Source organism: Galleria mellonella, unplaced genomic scaffold, assembly GCF_026898425.1.
Source record: "Galleria mellonella isolate WM207_F2 unplaced genomic scaffold, CSIRO_AGI_GalMel_v1 utg33, whole genome shotgun sequence".
In the NCBI taxonomy this organism is placed as follows: Eukaryota; Metazoa; Arthropoda; class Insecta; order Lepidoptera; family Pyralidae; genus Galleria; species Galleria mellonella.
In genome coordinates, this window is record NW_026442079.1 from 2859496 (window position 1) to 2877066 (window position 17571).

The 17571-nt window shown below is 29.8% G+C and overlaps 2 protein-coding genes across 3 annotated transcripts; both read left to right on the forward strand.

The window, feature by feature from the left end:
* Window positions 1–581: 581 nt before the first annotated feature.
* Window positions 582–17326, forward strand: LOC113517410 (retinaldehyde-binding protein 1-like). 2 transcript variants are annotated; one of them, XM_026902072.3, is made up of 7 exons: window positions 582–719; window positions 12470–12690; window positions 13075–13234; window positions 13725–13786; window positions 14318–14511; window positions 15766–15882; window positions 16108–17326. In XM_026902072.3, the coding sequence occupies exons 2-7, from the start codon at window positions 12480–12482 to the stop codon at window positions 16363–16365; spliced, it is 1002 nt and encodes a 333-aa protein (XP_026757873.1). In that variant the 5' UTR covers window positions 582–719; window positions 12470–12479; the 3' UTR covers window positions 16366–17326. The 2 variants fall into 2 exon arrangements, with proteins under 2 accessions (XP_026757873.1, XP_026757880.1); XM_026902079.3 differs by having other exon boundaries at window positions 616–723.
* On the forward strand, window positions 4417–11208 carry LOC128201042 (uncharacterized). The gene has a single exon (XM_052896529.1). The coding sequence runs from the start codon at window positions 8462–8464 to the stop codon at window positions 9161–9163; it is 702 nt and encodes a 233-aa protein (XP_052752489.1). The 5' UTR covers window positions 4417–8461; the 3' UTR covers window positions 9164–11208.
* Window positions 17327–17571: the final 245 nt, after the last annotated feature.

The window sequence follows — 17571 nt, forward strand, 5'->3', positions numbered from 1 at the left end:
GTAGTTAATTCTAATGAAATTCGTTACGATGGGCTAATTGACCTGCTTTCATCGTCACCTATCATCCCTCAGTGGTACCCCGCCAGCATATACCGACCGTACAGGAGGGGCTACTATTCCATTATAACCCATCAAAAAAATAAAAAAACCACTGTATTGAAAGTTAATCGATTTTAATGTCTATAGTGGATGTTTGTATAAAATATCCAAGTGTTGTTGGGGCTGCTTCGATTTTGCAGTGCGTACATGTTTGCACAAATGTATGTGGACTGTTTCTATGCCAATATTTAAAAGCGATCTGCGTCCCTACTCTGCTGAGTGCGGGTCAGCCCCAACCGTATCCTGGCCATAATAGTAAGTAGGCTAGATCCTTTCTATATGAACAATTGTGTTGCGTTGCATGTCGAAGAACTCAGCCAAAAATAATTAGTATAAAAATGGTGTTGGTTCTTGTAACCTAAATAAATAATTAATTATTTTACAAATATTATAATTGGCATATATTTATAATGATAGGTATAGACCAGTTTAACTTTGTTGTGGAAGGTGGGTTGCCGTCGATTTTTTCGTCATTTAGCAAGACGACGTATCGTCTCCATATGCATACTATATACTTAGTTAAAGAAGTACTGGTCGATCCGTGGCAGCGACATTAGAAGTTTGCACGCCGTCCAGCGCACAGCGCATTGTCCTCCCGCGTCCGAGTTTTGCGCATAATTGTAAGTACGTATAATACATTTATATTTTTCATAAATTATGTTCATCCCGATTTTTATCAAATACTAGTAGATATATTATGTTATTTTAAAAATTTTTTAAAACACTTAATTTTTATATTAAAAAAAAATAGTCTTAGTTTTTTTTTTATATCTAATGGGCTTAATAGATTGATACCCAATCTTTATTACAGAATTACCTGTAAATAAAGTTTTTATGTTTATAAAGCAATACTAACACTCCAAAAACTTTGTATACAATTAATACACTTCAATATTTTTTTATGTGATAGGCGAGCAACGTTAGAGCAATTTTTTTAATTACCCCTATATATTAGTCTATCTTTTTAAATCTTGTTTAGAAATTATTTCCGTAAAGCCGATTAGTTTCAGGATAAATGGTTATATTGTAATAAATTCTAAGGGCGCATTAATGTCTCCTTTTATTTAAAATTTTATTTTTATTAAGTAATTTATATTTAGTAGTAGTAACATTATACTGGATTTTCTTGAGGTTATTTAACTATTTATAATTTCTATAATATGCTATATTATATATAATAACTGATACTGACTGCCTCGTTGGTAAATATTTCTACCTATAACACACATAGTGACACACACAATGCACTCATTGCCTAACAGTATTTACTCTTATATAAAAATCTACTTTTGTTCTATTTCTTTTATTTACTTTTATATACATTAAAATACCAAATAAGGATGTTCCTATATACCAACTATACCAATATATTAATATAACAACACAAACGTAACTTTCTATATGTAGACTGTTTCTCATATGTAGATATGGGTTAAATAAAAAAAAAATTAATGATCTAGTCAGAGGCGCACATACATGTAATAAATAAATAAACATGGTACTCGACCTGCCCACATTGCGTTGAGCATAATATAAACTAAGGTGGCAGGGAGCAAGCTCATCATTATTACTGTTTGGTTGGTTAACGGTTTTCCGTGACGGAAGAATTAAATAGTCAGGAATTTAAATCCAGAATTTTCCATTTGTAAATTTAAATTGAAGTACAGGGTTTTAGGTGTCAACCATGTTTCAATTTATACCCTTTAGGTTTTATATATGGGCAGATTAGTAAACGGTTGCAGTTAATTTGAAAAAATCAATCTAAATGTAAGTATGAGTACTTACTAAATATTTAAGTTAAGAAACGTGCTTGACAATATGATCACTATAATAATGTACTTATACATTATAAAGGTGTCGTTGCACAATTACGTAGTAGATACATAATAGGTATACCAAACTGCATATTACTTACATGTAATTACATTCTTGCAAAAAAAGTATTTATGTTGTAATATGGTGGATAATAATTACGTAAACGGTCACAATTATTTTGTTTTATAATTCGTACAAGGCACTAAAAATATTTTTAATTTAATCTATGGGTAAATAAGTAACTCTACCAAGGACAATGAGAGCGATATGTCGCTCCTGTATTTGGTAATTAATGACTTAATATATAGTGTACTAAAATGATAGTAATATTGATTTTATGTTTAAAGAAGTGTTCTATCAGGGAATCTGAATTATTCTGCCTAAGGAACATGTCGATAGAGAACAAAAATTTTGATCATTCAATAACACGACATGTTTAGTTGTTTCATTAATATAGAAGACTCATAATTTTTAGTTGTTTTTGACTTTTTGTTTTACGTAATTTCCGCTCTAATATATTTTAGGTATAGTACGTCTAATAATATCGATTTTACCCTAAATAAATTTGCCACGTGGTTCCGGTCCCGGCATAGAGTGGGTCATTCTTTCCTTTCCTGTAGTGACGAAGAGGCGATTAAGGAAACTGTCGGAGGATAGGCAGCAGTCTCCCTCTTAAAACATCACCAAAGGCTAATTGGGGAGGAATATATATATCTCCCATATTATGCCATTATTATGCCTATATTCAGCAGTGGTCTAAAACTAAAAAAGTCAACTTAACTAGATAAAAGTATTAGTGTGTGAGGTTCTTTAAAAAATGGTTAATAATATTTTTTCACAATTGGCAATAGTCACGCAGTGAGTCCAATATTCGTATACAGGCACATAAAAATAGAATTTAGAAAAACAAACATTTGTCATATTTTATAGATTTTTGTTGTAAATTTATATTAAAATCGTGCACAGAGCTATTAAATCATATACTACTAAATTTATATTTTTCTTTAGTAGAGTGTAAATTGAATAGTTATAATATAGGCACTTCCTTTTCAACAACCGTCTCGCCCTCCCTTCTTGCGTGAGGTCTGTAGATATCTTCCTATATTTATTATTTTCATAACTGATAACCTCTATATTCCACTAGGAAAATCTTAATGCCATTGTAGTCCCTAATATAAAAAATGCATTCTGCTGTTGCCAAAATATTTGTTTCGTTTCTCTATTATATGTTATATGATTATCAAAGACCGTCATTTCTTCGAGGCCATTTTATGGTAGATATACATATCTACCTCCCATAATAGCTTTTATTGAGCGTATTTGAAATGAGTTATGTCCTGTCAAAATTTCTAAAAACTATTCATTTTATGCTATTACAATTTAAAGACATTGACGTAAACATACATATATTAAGGGTCATGGTAGGTTAAAAATGGTTGTGTTATGCTCACAGACAGTATAATGGAATTATAAACTCTTTTATACACATAAAAGAGTTTATAATTCCATTTAGTCGCAATATAATAATTTACTAATAATATTGTAATAAAATATTAGTCTTTTTAATACGTTTGCCCACTAGTAGAAAACAGATGGATTCAATTATAAATGTATTCGATCGACTTAGCCCATTTCTCATATATATATATATATATATATATATATATATATATATATATATATATATATATATATATATATATATATATAATAAAATATATATAATAAATAATAAAAAATATTTTTATAAGAAACCGAAATCTAGTGTACTGGTATATTCGGTTATTAAGTACATAATGGGGTCGATGCTGTGGATATCATTTTTCCAAACATGATGTCACAGAATCGACATAATCATCATAACTCTTAATCCAATATTTTAATTTCTTAGTTTCGTAAAATCAGTTTTTTGTGGACTATCATCAACTAAATTTATAGTAATTTTCACTTAAATCTGTTAGAAATTTAATGCATGTTGATGCCTTAGGTTTCGCTGTAAAATCAATTTAAGTTTTTTATACTAGAGATTTTTTTATGTCAGAGAAATAGCACCTCAGAATGAATCCCAATATTTACTTGAACAATGTAGATGTGCAAATTACATTAGAAATATTTATACCATAATATAATAAATTAAAATCCCTCTTTTTTTGTACAACTAACCTAACTAAACTTGAATGGCAAACAAGCCTATAGACATGAGCAGTACCATGGACATAACAGAGTATAATGTTTCGCCCATGATATCCCCCATGCGTTGTGTGTCATTCCTGCGGACTCAGGTGTTATTCTTCTGTACTTGTGTTTTTCTCTAGTAAACATGGAGGATATTAGTAGAGACCATTAACCATTATTATGCTAGTGAAGCAATTTGGTTTAAGGTATTAACAATGAGTTTCGTTATTTATCCCTGGGAAATGAATTTTTTTTTTGTTTTAAATTGAGTTTGTACAGAAAGGGACTAAATCAACTAGTACTAATTTTATGAATTGTAGTATTGTTTAAAAACATAGTTAGCAAGAAAATCTCATTTTTATAAAGGTATTTTACTACCTAGTAACCTAATTGATCTAGAACCGGTGAACGCTTGGCCTTCAGACTAGGAATAGTCATCTGTGTTATAGAATACATACTATCTGTATATATTTATTACTATGTCCTTACACGGCAGAGCTTGCAAACCTTGGAACTTGAACGTCTGCGTCACACACCGTATGGACATTCGACTAAGGATTCCGTACCAAAATTATTCTATATTTATTTGAATTAATAAACTAAATATAAATAATAGTACAAAATGTACTCTATATAATGATAATAGTTATTCTAAGGCTATTCCTTTAATATTACGAGTAGGTTGTAAATGTAGTATTTAGGTATGTGACATGCATAGTTAAAAATATCTCAACTGAAGAAAATATTCAAATTCAATTGCGAAGAAAATTTCCCATTTTGTGTATTTTATTTTGTAAATACCGAAGTATATTTTATTAGATGTTTTAAATCGCGTTGACAAACATTTTGGGTTAAGCGACGACTTCTACTGTTGGGCAATTACACTAATTACTACTAAGACGTTTGTGTCATAAGTACTTAAGTGTAACCCACCTGCTTAAATTACCTACCTATTAGGTAGTCATATCCTGGAGGCTGTGTTTATTTAAAAAATATATTTGTCAGCTACAAAAACTACAAACTGACTTGTTTGATTGTAACAATAATATCAATAAAATATATAATTAATTAATATCTATTCCGATTACTACCTCTTTACTTATATGGATTTGCTACTTCTGTTTCGTGTTTACATTTACGTAGAACTGGATATGAATCGTAGCGCCTCCCTACTTAATATGCAAACTATATTATGTATCTGCGTTTGTTTATACTGAGACTTCCTCCTATAATTTCCTGATTGTAACTGTTTAAAGATAACTTACTGGTATATTATGCAAATAGGTTCGAATAAAATACGTAAATACGAAATTGTGGCAAATATATCCAAGTTCTTTCTGTATCGGAATAGCAATGACAGCACAATATTGATACCTGTCCTTCTTCTAATAACTTTACATTATAATATATTAAGTGCTATATGTATAAATTTTAGTAAGTATATACAGTTTTAGTCTGTTTTTAAATTGAATTTCTTCAAGTTTAACATTTTGCAAGACATTGCGATAAACAGTTACTTATTTGGAATAACATGGAATCTTGTCTTTAATTTTAAAAAAGAAATTTGTATGTTTAATGTTTAAGATTTTTTATAATCTCGTCCTATTAAGATAGATACCAATGAGTTTGAAAAATAAATATACCGGATCCAATAAATTCTTTAAATAAATAAATAAATAGCTATGTGGGTGTTTGTGATTCATACAACTAGAGTTCACTTATTACTTATAATAAATACAACAGTGACCATGTAATAAATAGGTACCAAGACGTATTTTCCACGTAATTGTAGATATTTGATTGAATATATAAAACTGCCATGATACTGTGTATGGATTGTACTTATACAGATGTGGAAGATGCCTATGCAATTTTTACGTAAGAATTTTTTATAAGAATGAGGGATATCATTATTGTTCAAGTCTATATAGGTGACAATTACTACGAGTGCGCCGTCTATTCGTCTTTACAGTTTAGTATGAAAAAAGTCGTGCCCTCCTTTCTTGTATATCAAGGCCTCTTTGGAAATACATAATTGGATACACTAATATTGCAGTAAATATCATTTGAAACTAGAAAAGTAATGTCAGATTATAGAATAAATATTATCGAATTAGAAAAAAATAAAGGGCATTTGTTTTATGTTACCTAGAAGACAACTTCTACTACCAAAATAGCACCCTATTTGTTGTTCGTCTATTAGAAATTGGTGGACATATTATAAAGCCTGAAACTCAGCAATAAAAAAGCAGCTATGTAAGTACTATTTATTTGCAATTTTCATCGCGTTAAGTCCCGATAGTGTACTTAAAACCTAGTCTCTTCAGCAATATTACTATATATTTTTATATAGCAATTTTTAGTAAATAGGGTGTTCTTTCAGGCCCAACGTTTCAGGCTACTGGTTCTTTGTAAAACATAGTATCTAAGTAGGTTAATTAATAAATAATTTAATATACACTTTAAACAAAACCTCGTAATGAATCAATTATATTATCATTTATAGGAAAACTCCAAATTAAAGGTATACAAGCTTGTTATAAAATGACAGCTTGTATGAACTAAAATTAATACAAAGAGGCAAAAGGTCTTATCTTAGATCCGTGATGTACAAAATTCCGTACTTGTGTTTGTATTGACTTAGGGCTATTTAGTGTAATGTGTTATGAGGTGTCATGTTAATATATTGACGAAAACGAACTACTAGTAAGTACTTATGTGATAAAGTACCAACGCAATTCTTTACGTTTACTGAACACAATCAAACAAAATTTCAAGAACCTATTTGTCGTAGGGGCCTGCTTCTCACTTCAAATATCGTGCATATATACGAGTATTACGTAAACTATGGTAAACAGATTATACTCTATTGCAATGCCAAAGTGATACCTAATATCAATATACGTACGTAACACATTAGGTGAATCCTATCATTAGTTATGGTACTTGTGTATTCCGTTTACTTTATTTTTTGTTCTACATATTTGGTTTGTAGGTTTTATTAGTCATAACAAATGTTAATTTATATCCTATTATTTATAAATCAACTAAATGGATGACAGAGAGAACAGCTGTTCGAATTTGAGTAATCGAATCTTAACAATGAAACTATGTTATGCTATTACCTATGCCCAATGCTTAATTTTACGCGACATCTTTAAATTCTGCTGAGTAGAATACAAGATTACTCGTGTTAAAATTTGTGTAAAGAGCTAGTTTAACCCCACAGACTCGTCTTCAACATTAGCAGAATAAAAGTTAAAACAGTTGATAAGGCAGTGTAAACGCAATCTTATAGAAGAAATGCAAATGTATAGATTTTCTTAGCAACAGGAATGTCTAACTTTCATTCCACCTTGTGAAAATTGTAACTACAATGTCGGTTCTAGGCATAAATAGCATCATGAATATCATAGATTTCACCGTGACGCCCAAGGACGGTAAAAGAATTATATCTTTGTACTCTGCAACTTAACTACTATATCTCTTTTAAACCAAAACACACTCTTTGAAGCCTATATTACTTTTACTTAGGGGTAGAAAGAAGAGTGTTTAGTGAAAATAATAATTTTTAATTGTAATTTTTTCCATCATTCATAAAACATCCTGTCCTTACAATTAGTCACTATAATAATATTAATTATGATATATATGTATATACAAGTTATCAGTTTAATGCTTAGATTATGAAAAATACGTTATACTGTATAATACTATCAATTTAAAGCTTCCATACCATACGTTCCACAATATAGCTTTACAACCATGGACAATGTCTATAAGAAAAAAAGATAATCAATTAAATGCCTAATTAAGCCATTCAGTGAGAACTAATTTAATAAAGTAGGAAGTCGAGTAAGTACGCAACATACTTACGTATATCCGCTTGTACTATTATAGTCACTAAAATCTTTTGCAAGTTTTAAAAATGCATTGTATAGTCATTGTTTTGCAACTGCAACTCATTGAATTTTAAATATCGGTTATTATAGGTAGATACTTGTTAGTAGAAAAAAATATAAATACCTAGTATGGTAGTAAGTAGTTACAATAGATGATCAGTAATTTTTTATTGCGGACCTAATGTTATAGATATTTGGAATGTATTAACTGAAATAGTGACGCACGTATTTCGTATCATGTACCTGTTTAAGAAATTTCTATTTACAACCTACTACTGTATTCAAAAGCAATCTTTATTTAAAAGGGCAACGATGAATTGGATACCACAACTTAATTACATCGTAAATTCAATATGATGTAGGTAGCTACGTTAGATTTCTTTATAGTAGCAACTGTACTTGAATCTAACCATTCTATTAGTGAAGCCTCTACTATTGACATGTGGAAGGGCTAATAGAAAAATAACAAAATGAAGTTTATTGCATTTATATTTCTAATAAAAATAACAGTTTCACAAAGTCTTACTTGCAATAATATTTTGGAATTGCCTGCTGAAACTAAATTAACAATTAGAGAATTACAAACGATTCAACCGAAAGATATGGTTCAGTGCTTGGCCTACTTGGGAAAGGAGCAATTGCCGAAATCGGAAGCCGAGTTCATATGGCAATCGATCGTTGCATTTTACAGCGGTATCGCAAATGTTCCTGATAACGTATTGATACTTTTACATTGGGTTACTACAGCTCTAACTCCGGAAGATTACGCAAACATAACCTTTAGTAACATTGACGTTATACAAAATTTCGGATTAAATTACAACTTGGATATGCAACAACTTATGGCAATAGCCGATAGGGTCCGCGAAGACTTTGCTGGGAAGGAGCCCGAAGACTACACTTATTATGACTTGACAGCCTTAAGGCAAATTTTATGTGCCTATAACAGAAGTGAGATTGAGAGAATACATCCATCAGCTTTTAGAGAAGCGGCTCTAATCCTCGGAAAGCTAGAGAATTGTAGTGCTGAGGTGATGACAGGATTTGCCTCTTTAGCGATTCAAAAGAGCGCTTTTGGTCCTCCATCAACGTGGTCGGATTCAACAAAGAAAGCGCTAGGAAAAATTATTGAATTCTTGCCACCAGAAATTATAGAAAAATATAAACTCTAACAAATGGCCCAAAGCATGATTTAATATGTGTATCTACAATTTATTTTTGAGTTATACTCCTAGTAAGATTTTATTTATAGCATTATTATCTTACACCGTAACATCTCATTGCCTAATACGAGTTCTACCTCATTGAAAGAAAATATGTCTATGATGTTTAACAGCGCTGTTAGACAGAAGGGATTTTACTAGTAGTACTACTATCATATAAATTCTCTTTCAACACATTAGTACCAAATTGTATATTTACACATAATCATCCTTGTAAATTAATAAATAAATATAATATATAGATTTTTTTTTATTATTAACTAATGACAAGTGCTTTATCTACTTTTAGTTCTATGCTAAATACCATATGAAAGGAAAGGAAGATTGGAATAAATTTATCTCACTTTTAAATACTAAAGCCTATTTAAATATTTACCTGTAGCATTATCTCTAGTTAGTAGTTTTAAATTTACAGTTGGTAACAATACTTGCTGTCTAATGTCAGTTACTGCTTTTGCAATAAGTATCCAATGAATCAAATACAATACAAAGATGAGAAGTCTTCGAGGTAACATTGGCATACAAAATAAATAGAGGTCGTTGTAAATGGAGCCATAGAAGAACAATATTGTATATTAGTGGGTTTATTTACGTCTTTTATGTTTTTTGACCTTGCGTCATAATGAACGAAACAGTTTATATTTAGGACAAGTAAAAATGATGATTTATGGTTAGGTGTAAACCAGATTATTACGTAGAATTTACCTGTCAGAGTAGAATTTTCATACGGAATTAAAATATTTTTGTGAGTGAAGGTCATCATGTAGGTACTGAAATGTAATGATAATAATTAGACATTACACTGCATTTGTATGCATTTAAATATTTACACATGAGACTCAATCATAAAATAATTATAATTGAATTTAGAACACATTAATGGACGTATCTATGCTATATACTATTATATGTTATAAATTAATTATTACATATTAATATATAACTATAAACAAAAACTATTAGTATCATTTTTATCTAGCGGAATATACAGAGCCTCATCATCAAAACCCGACGAAAACTCCAGTTTTTCACTTCCTCGTCGTAATGCTGAGATCACAGATTCTCTTCGATTGTGATCCCAATGCGGCTGGTTTACAAATAGACTCCTTTTGATCTCTGCCAAGATAGTGACAAATCCATAGCTAGGTACTATTCTGATGCAGCTACATTGATTAATTAAAATAAAGCAATCGTTAATCGCAATGAAAAAATCGCATCCCTTGCTCATTGCCAAATTAAGCCTTCCTCGTCGATCTATCCAGAAAAACAAATAATAATATACTAGCATGGAGGTTTCGCGATCTCAAGCAGATAGTAACCTAGAAATTTTATTAATATCTAAATATTTTACTTACTACTAAATATAAGCATTATATAATATAAGTATTATTTCATATTTCCTATATATTGAATAGAATGCACCACCTACTTATTTCTCGGTATACCCAAGGATTGAATGGTAGAGAACACCGTTCGGTGTTAGCTCCTCCAAATGTACATAGAATTTTACTGTGCATTAAAGTTTAAATAAATAAATATTTAAAATATTTAGGTATTATAAATTTTCAAATTATTTTGGTAATAGATAATTTGTACCGGATTACCTACATTTTTCATAAACATTTAAACCCATTCGACGAATGGGTGTAGTGATTTGAAATCTATGTCATAGATATTATGAAAAGTTTCATTGGAATACGGATTAAAAATCTAATTGTAATCTGCTTTACTGTCACACCATCAAACAACACTTAATGGTATCTACTAATATTTTACTAGATCTGTACTTCATGTAGATTATTAAAGTTAGTTCTTATGTAGATCTAATGAACAAAATATATTACCAACAAATAACAATAATTCTAAGTTCATGATCATTATCATATCGGCCTTTAACTGTCCACTGTTGAACATAAGCTTCCCTCTTGGGAGATTTTGCCAGTAGTTGCCACGCTTGGCAGGCGGATTGGCAACCGCAGTCAGACTATAGAGATCTAGAGATGTTTTAAGAGGGACGCTGCTGCTCATCCCTCGCCTTCCCTAATCAAGAATATATATATATATATATATATATATATATATATATATATATATATATATATATATATATATATATATATATATATATATATATATATTCTTGATTAGGTATCGATAATTGAGTTTGAGCATGTCATAATATAACACATCCTAGATTATCAAATCGGATACCAACTTTACAAAAGGAAAGGTACAAGGCTAACACACATCCTGCTGTTATTATGTCAACTTATCGATGTCCGGACTTGATATAAGATAACACTCATAACACTGGTACCGGAAATGGATTATTTTCTTTGTTTCCTGTCTATCACTTAAGTGAACACAGTTACGTGTAATAATATTTTTGCAGTGAAACTTCTGTAAGGTTATCTAAAAAAGTATAAGAATAAATCTATACTAATATTATAAACAGTTAAAGTTTGTGAGTTTTGATGCTTGGGGCAATCTCCGAAACTACTGATCTGATTTCATAAATTCTGTCATTGTTAGAAAGATATATTATTTTAGACTGCTATAAGTTACTTTTTATTTTGGTAAATATATATTTTCAATAATTAATCACATTAAATGTAATTGAAGTCAGGAAAAATTCTATAATATGGCGGGCGCTGCCTGATCAATTTGAAATAAAGAAATAAAATCTATAGCAAAACATTCACTACTTTTATCTTTACAGAAAAGTCTGTTACGCCATATTATCTAAATTTAATTTGTCAGCAAACAAGAACCATATTTCTTGTGTTAAAAATAAAATAATTTTTACAAGCCGTTCTTTTTAAAATCTTTGATAATATTAATGCATTACTTCCACACGCGCCAAAATACTAGCTTTACTAAAATGTGTTACACAGTTTACAAATATTGCTCTTGTGTGAAGCCGGGGCGGGTCGTTAGTATTTCATATGGGAGTGAATTAATTTTATTTCGTATCGGACATGCAACGGAGCATGAAATTAATAGATACGAGTATGTATATATTTATAAAGTGTAACGGTATCATAAATGTATTTGTAACAGAAATAAAGATTACGATATTTTAAGGAAATTGTTATTAACTGTTAAATTAACAAGCATTGCAACCTCCTTGATCAAAAGAAATCCGAAAGACTAATTGCACATAATGCCTGATCAGAATGATTATCTAAGTAATTATGTAATTTGCAATGGATTATTTATTGCATTATTCCGGTGAAAATATTATTTTTTTTTCAGGCCAACCAAAATGACTACAGCCAGCGTACTGTTAACTGTAGCGACTACTTGGAACGTGGCCAGCGATAAAGTGGACAAATCGCGGATAGCGCGCACAACGCAGAGCCTTGCTGCCGAAGCAGCGAAAGAGCTTAGAGAAACAACCGCTACTAGAGAGCAAGCACTGCGTATAATGAGAGATTGGATACAGAAAAATAATGACATCAAAAATGTACGACAAGGTATAAAAAAAGATTTAATTATTGCGATTTACATCTACAATACCAGAATAACAATAGATTTTTTACTATGTACAGGTATTACCATATTGGTAGAACTATTACTCTCACTATATGTTTATAGGATTCGATTAAAAATTGTTTAGGTACATTGATACTTGTAAAATATATATAATAGATAATTTTTCTACTGATATAGACCAGAAAACATTGAATAGGTAATTTTGTTAATTTATGCGTCTATTTACTTCTATAGAAAAAATACGGTATGCTTCTGCATTGATAGACATTTAGATCTTCGATCAATAATATGTAACTATTGATAAGAGAGATATGTTAACTAGACTAACCGTAATTTTGGTACTTAACAATATTACGTATTTTCAGATGATGCTTTCTTGTTACGTTTTCTACGTCACAAAAAGTACAGCGTACCTATGGCCCAACAAACACTATTGAAATATTTGAACTTGAGAAAATACTATCCAGAAATCTTTTTGAATGTAGATTGCGAAGATCAGAATTTACAAGAAATAATCAATAATGGGTAAGTTTATAACAATATATGAAGGTCAAATCTGAAAATATACCTTATGTAAAAAATATATAAGGTATATTTATATATCTATTATATATGCATATATTATTTTTATTGTAATGTCATCAAAAATTAGGAGATTGTAAAATTATCTTTTTCTAATTACCTAAAATATAAATTTTCTTAAGTTAGTGTCATTAATTTTGAGTAGAAAAACATCATCAATGAATTTCTGGTAAAGAATTTGACAATAAATATTACGAAATTAACCCACTGGCATAGTTAAAGGTTAAGTAACTGCATACGGGTTCAACACCACGTGCGATAACACGTATCACGAACTACCTGAGTATTCGCATTAGAAAGTTCCCACGCGTTACAGTTCAAGCCTTGAACTCACGTAGTTATAGCAGCAATGCGAATTATCTTTCATGACATAACTTGGTAATATAATTTCAGTTTCAAAGCATTTCATAATGTCTAATTTCTTAACTTTAAGGTACTTGGCGGTATCACCAGTTCGGGACAGCAAAGGTCGGCGGGTCATCGTTTACAACATGAGTAATATCTCTTTGTTCTGCTAATTTTCTATTCATTACAAAATTTTTAATGTGAACTTCAGTTTTTGGTTTTTATATAAGTGACCTGCTGTAATGCGAATTGTGTGAATGGCTGCAATATGTAAATTACGTTATCCTAATAGCTATACATATATAATGCAATGCGAAAGTATAAGTTAACATTCAGTTTTATTCATGATCTTTGGAGTCTTATGTCTACTATTAGAGATTATGCGGCCTTATTCTCTAACAGTAAAATTACTATTTTACTATCACAGACCAATAATAGATTGTGTCACACAATGTCACGTGAACTACAATTTTAGGAGCTAATTAATGGAATTTAGAAATAAAGGTTTCCAATATTTCTTTTTACTGTTCAAATAACCAATCGCTTCGTTATTAACGAATGTAATTGTTTGGAATCAATAGATACTTTTAACCCCACATACATTAATATGTATAATAGTTTAAATTTGCGCTTTAGTACTCATAATAATTAATTTTCACTCAAATTTATTTTTTTATGTAGGTAAATTCAATGCAAATAAGCTGACATGTTGGGACATGTGCCGTGTGCATACCCTGATTTACGAGAGTCTGCTGGAAGACCCCATCGATCAAATCTGTGGGTTCACGCATGTGGGGGACGGCAGCGGGGTTACCGGAGCGCACATTACTGCTTGGAATCCTACTGATTTTGCAAGACTTATGAAATGGGGAGAGGTAAGGAATGTAATTAGTCGTTTACGTGCCATTCTAAGTACCAAATAATAACATCAGTCGTCTGATCCACCCTACAACCTGTAAATAGCCTAGACAACTTAACAACCTAAAACTTAAACGAATAAATTTTTTATACTTTTGTAATGGATAAAGTAAAAAATTACTAAGCCGATTTTAAAAATTCATTCACCGACTGAAAATTACATCAACATCAAGTTACGTAGGTTTTATTTTATATTAAAAACCGTGTGAAGCTGAGGTGGGTCGTTAGTGTGAATTATAATGAAGGCGGATTCATGGACGACATCCCTGTTAGATAGAAATTAATATAGATTATCTGTAGAATATTGATGATTTTTATTTATGTACTATTATACAAACATTACGAAGTCACTGGTTTTACATGCTCTTCATTTTTGGGTCACATCTACATACTCACAAGTCCATTTTATATTTATATTATTAATATAAATAAGTAAGTAGGTACATTAGCAAATATACATAAGTTAAGGTAATATTTAATTTAAAAGACTTTAGCAAACAAAATTCGATGAAATTGATGAAATAAGAGTATGTAATGGTTAAATCACATTGAAATATGCCTACTATCTTAAATTTGATCTTTGTATAGGTGTACATAACTAATGGAACCGAATCTTGAAAATATATATAAAAAAGTAGAATAAAAATAATAAGAAGAGTTTCCAACATAATATAATATCAACGTGAAAGTAAAAAGAACTATCAAAATCGACTCAATAATGGCAAAGACAATGCTAAGATTGTAACATGTCTATGTTACATAGACATACCTAAAAATATTATAGACGAATTGAAATAAGTACATCCTTCTTAAAGCTTAATGCCAAGAATAAATTTTCATTCATATATGAACAAATTCATAAGAAATTATTTTTTAAACGACAATAGGGATAATTATGTACATTTATAATTATGATTATTCTTTTATTTTTTATTTGTGATCATGCAAACCATATTATTTAATTTGTGATACAAACTGTAATTAGGATTGGCTTTCATTATATTCTCTTGAACATTCCTAATTCACATGGCAAAGCCACAATTTACGGATAGTATTGTATGAAATACTATACAGAAGCTAAGACTCATACATGATAATCTATAGTTATAAGTAACTCGGAGAATTCGAATGAATTTATTTCTTTTTCGACTAAGAACGAAAACAGGGACTTTATATGCAAATAATAATAATTTGTTTTACCATTCTTTCAGCAATCGATGCCAATGAGACATAAAGAATTTCACTTAATAAATATACCTACTGCTATTAAGTATATCATAGACTTTGCAAAAAGCAAAGTTACAGCAAAAATGGCAGCAAGACTTCAGGTAAGATTAAAATATTTGTACTCGTATAATATTTTTTATATATTATTATAATATTTTTTTTCTATATCTTCTTATATTCTTTGTATCTATATTATTATATAATATAATAATATAGATACAAAGTAGACAGGCAGACTTATTTCTTGGGAAGTAGTATTTCAGTCAACCTTAATAAACAGAAACCGAATTCACGTTCTTACAGATATCGTCTTTCACTGATTTCAGATTCATTCGTCTTTAAAACAGCTACACAAAAACGTCGACGTGGCATGTCTCCCTACAATATACGGCGGTGAAATACCACTCCAAGATATGATAACATTCACTAAACAACTGATAAGCGACCAAAGAAAAACAGTGCTTAACCTCGACGACATGCAAATACTAAGTACCAGGGGTATAATTTCGTCAAGATCTAAAAACAATATTCAAAACGACTCTGTTTCAGTAGAAGGTAGTTTCAGGAAATTAGAAATAGACTAAAATAATATTGTATAATTTTTTATTGACAAGTTACATGGTCTTGATATAGTAACTTTTTTGAAAATTGTGAAATGAATTTGACGTAACATTGTTATGTGATGAAACATAATGATGTTTCGTTGCCAATTGCCGCTAAATATACAGGGTCCTATTACTGCAGGTTATATTCGACTGTTGACTTTGATTATAAATATATATTAATTTAGGTAATGTTCTGCTCTCTGAAGAAAAAATACGAAAACGATTTATTTTTGAGATAAATTAAAAACATTCCCTGATTAAATTTCATTGCCAAAAAGTTGAATAAAACATGCACTTACATTTGCAGAAATCGTTATTGTGTGGAAAATATTGCAGACATATCTCATAATCAGATTTTTCTTACATCCGAGTACAGAGATTAGATGTAGAGTAATTAATTGGATTCTATAAAATATGCTTTTCTATTTGGTTAATCAGTATTCTACATTGTAAATATTATTTTGAATGTATTAAATTTTGTGTATAAAGAACTCTTCAAAATTAAAATGGAATAAAGTCAAAGTAAAATAGTGGAAATATATTTAGAAAATTGCATATGGTTTTATTTAGGGATAGAGTAACCGAGTGTATTTATAAATGGTGACTGTATTTATTAGGTCGATTATTAATGTGTTTCATTTTTGACATTTGTTGGACTTATTGATTGTAAAGGGGGTTAACACAGCATTTATTGGCGCATACTAATTGTACTATATTTAAAGTTATAAAAAGTGACAAGTGCCAAATACATGTGTGCTGCCTGTTTAAACACTACTACGTTATTTTACTTTATTTTCCATGTTTTATTATTTTAATACAATAATTATATCTACAATAAAGAAAAGAGGTATAGTGGGTGTAGAGTATTATTTATTAGCTATAATATTTTCTGTAGTTTTTATACATATACATTTTTTTAATAAATATGACAGTAAATTTACTTAACATTGTTTTATTAACCCTATTATAATTTGAAATATTTCTGATATTACGGAACGAAACTTCCCCTGTATAACAAGGTAAAGATCACCTAATTATTACCCTCGGATGGAATAATCGTACCCTATTTATTTTTTTTATGCGTAAACAAGCGACATCATTTTAAATGTGTTTTAAATGAAAATTTAAGTGTCCATCAATTTTAATAATCAACAAAATTTTATTAAGTACAATTCTATTTTCTAG

Bases quoted from the DNA above. Each gene is read 5' to 3' on its own strand.
- LOC113517410 (XM_026902072.3), top strand. From the start codon at position 12,480: ATGACTACAGCCAGCGTACTGTTAACTGTAGCGACTACTTGGAACGTG. The intron at 13,235-13,724 runs GTAAGTTTATAA...CTTAACTTTAAG, and splicing joins CAAGAAATAATCAATAATGG to GTACTTGGCGGTATCACCAG. The intron at 13,787-14,317 runs GTAATATCTCTT...TTTTTTATGTAG, and splicing joins GGTCATCGTTTACAACATGA to GTAAATTCAATGCAAATAAG.
- LOC128201042 (XM_052896529.1), top strand. From the start codon at position 8,462: ATGAAGTTTATTGCATTTATATTTCTAATAAAAATAACAGTTTCACAA.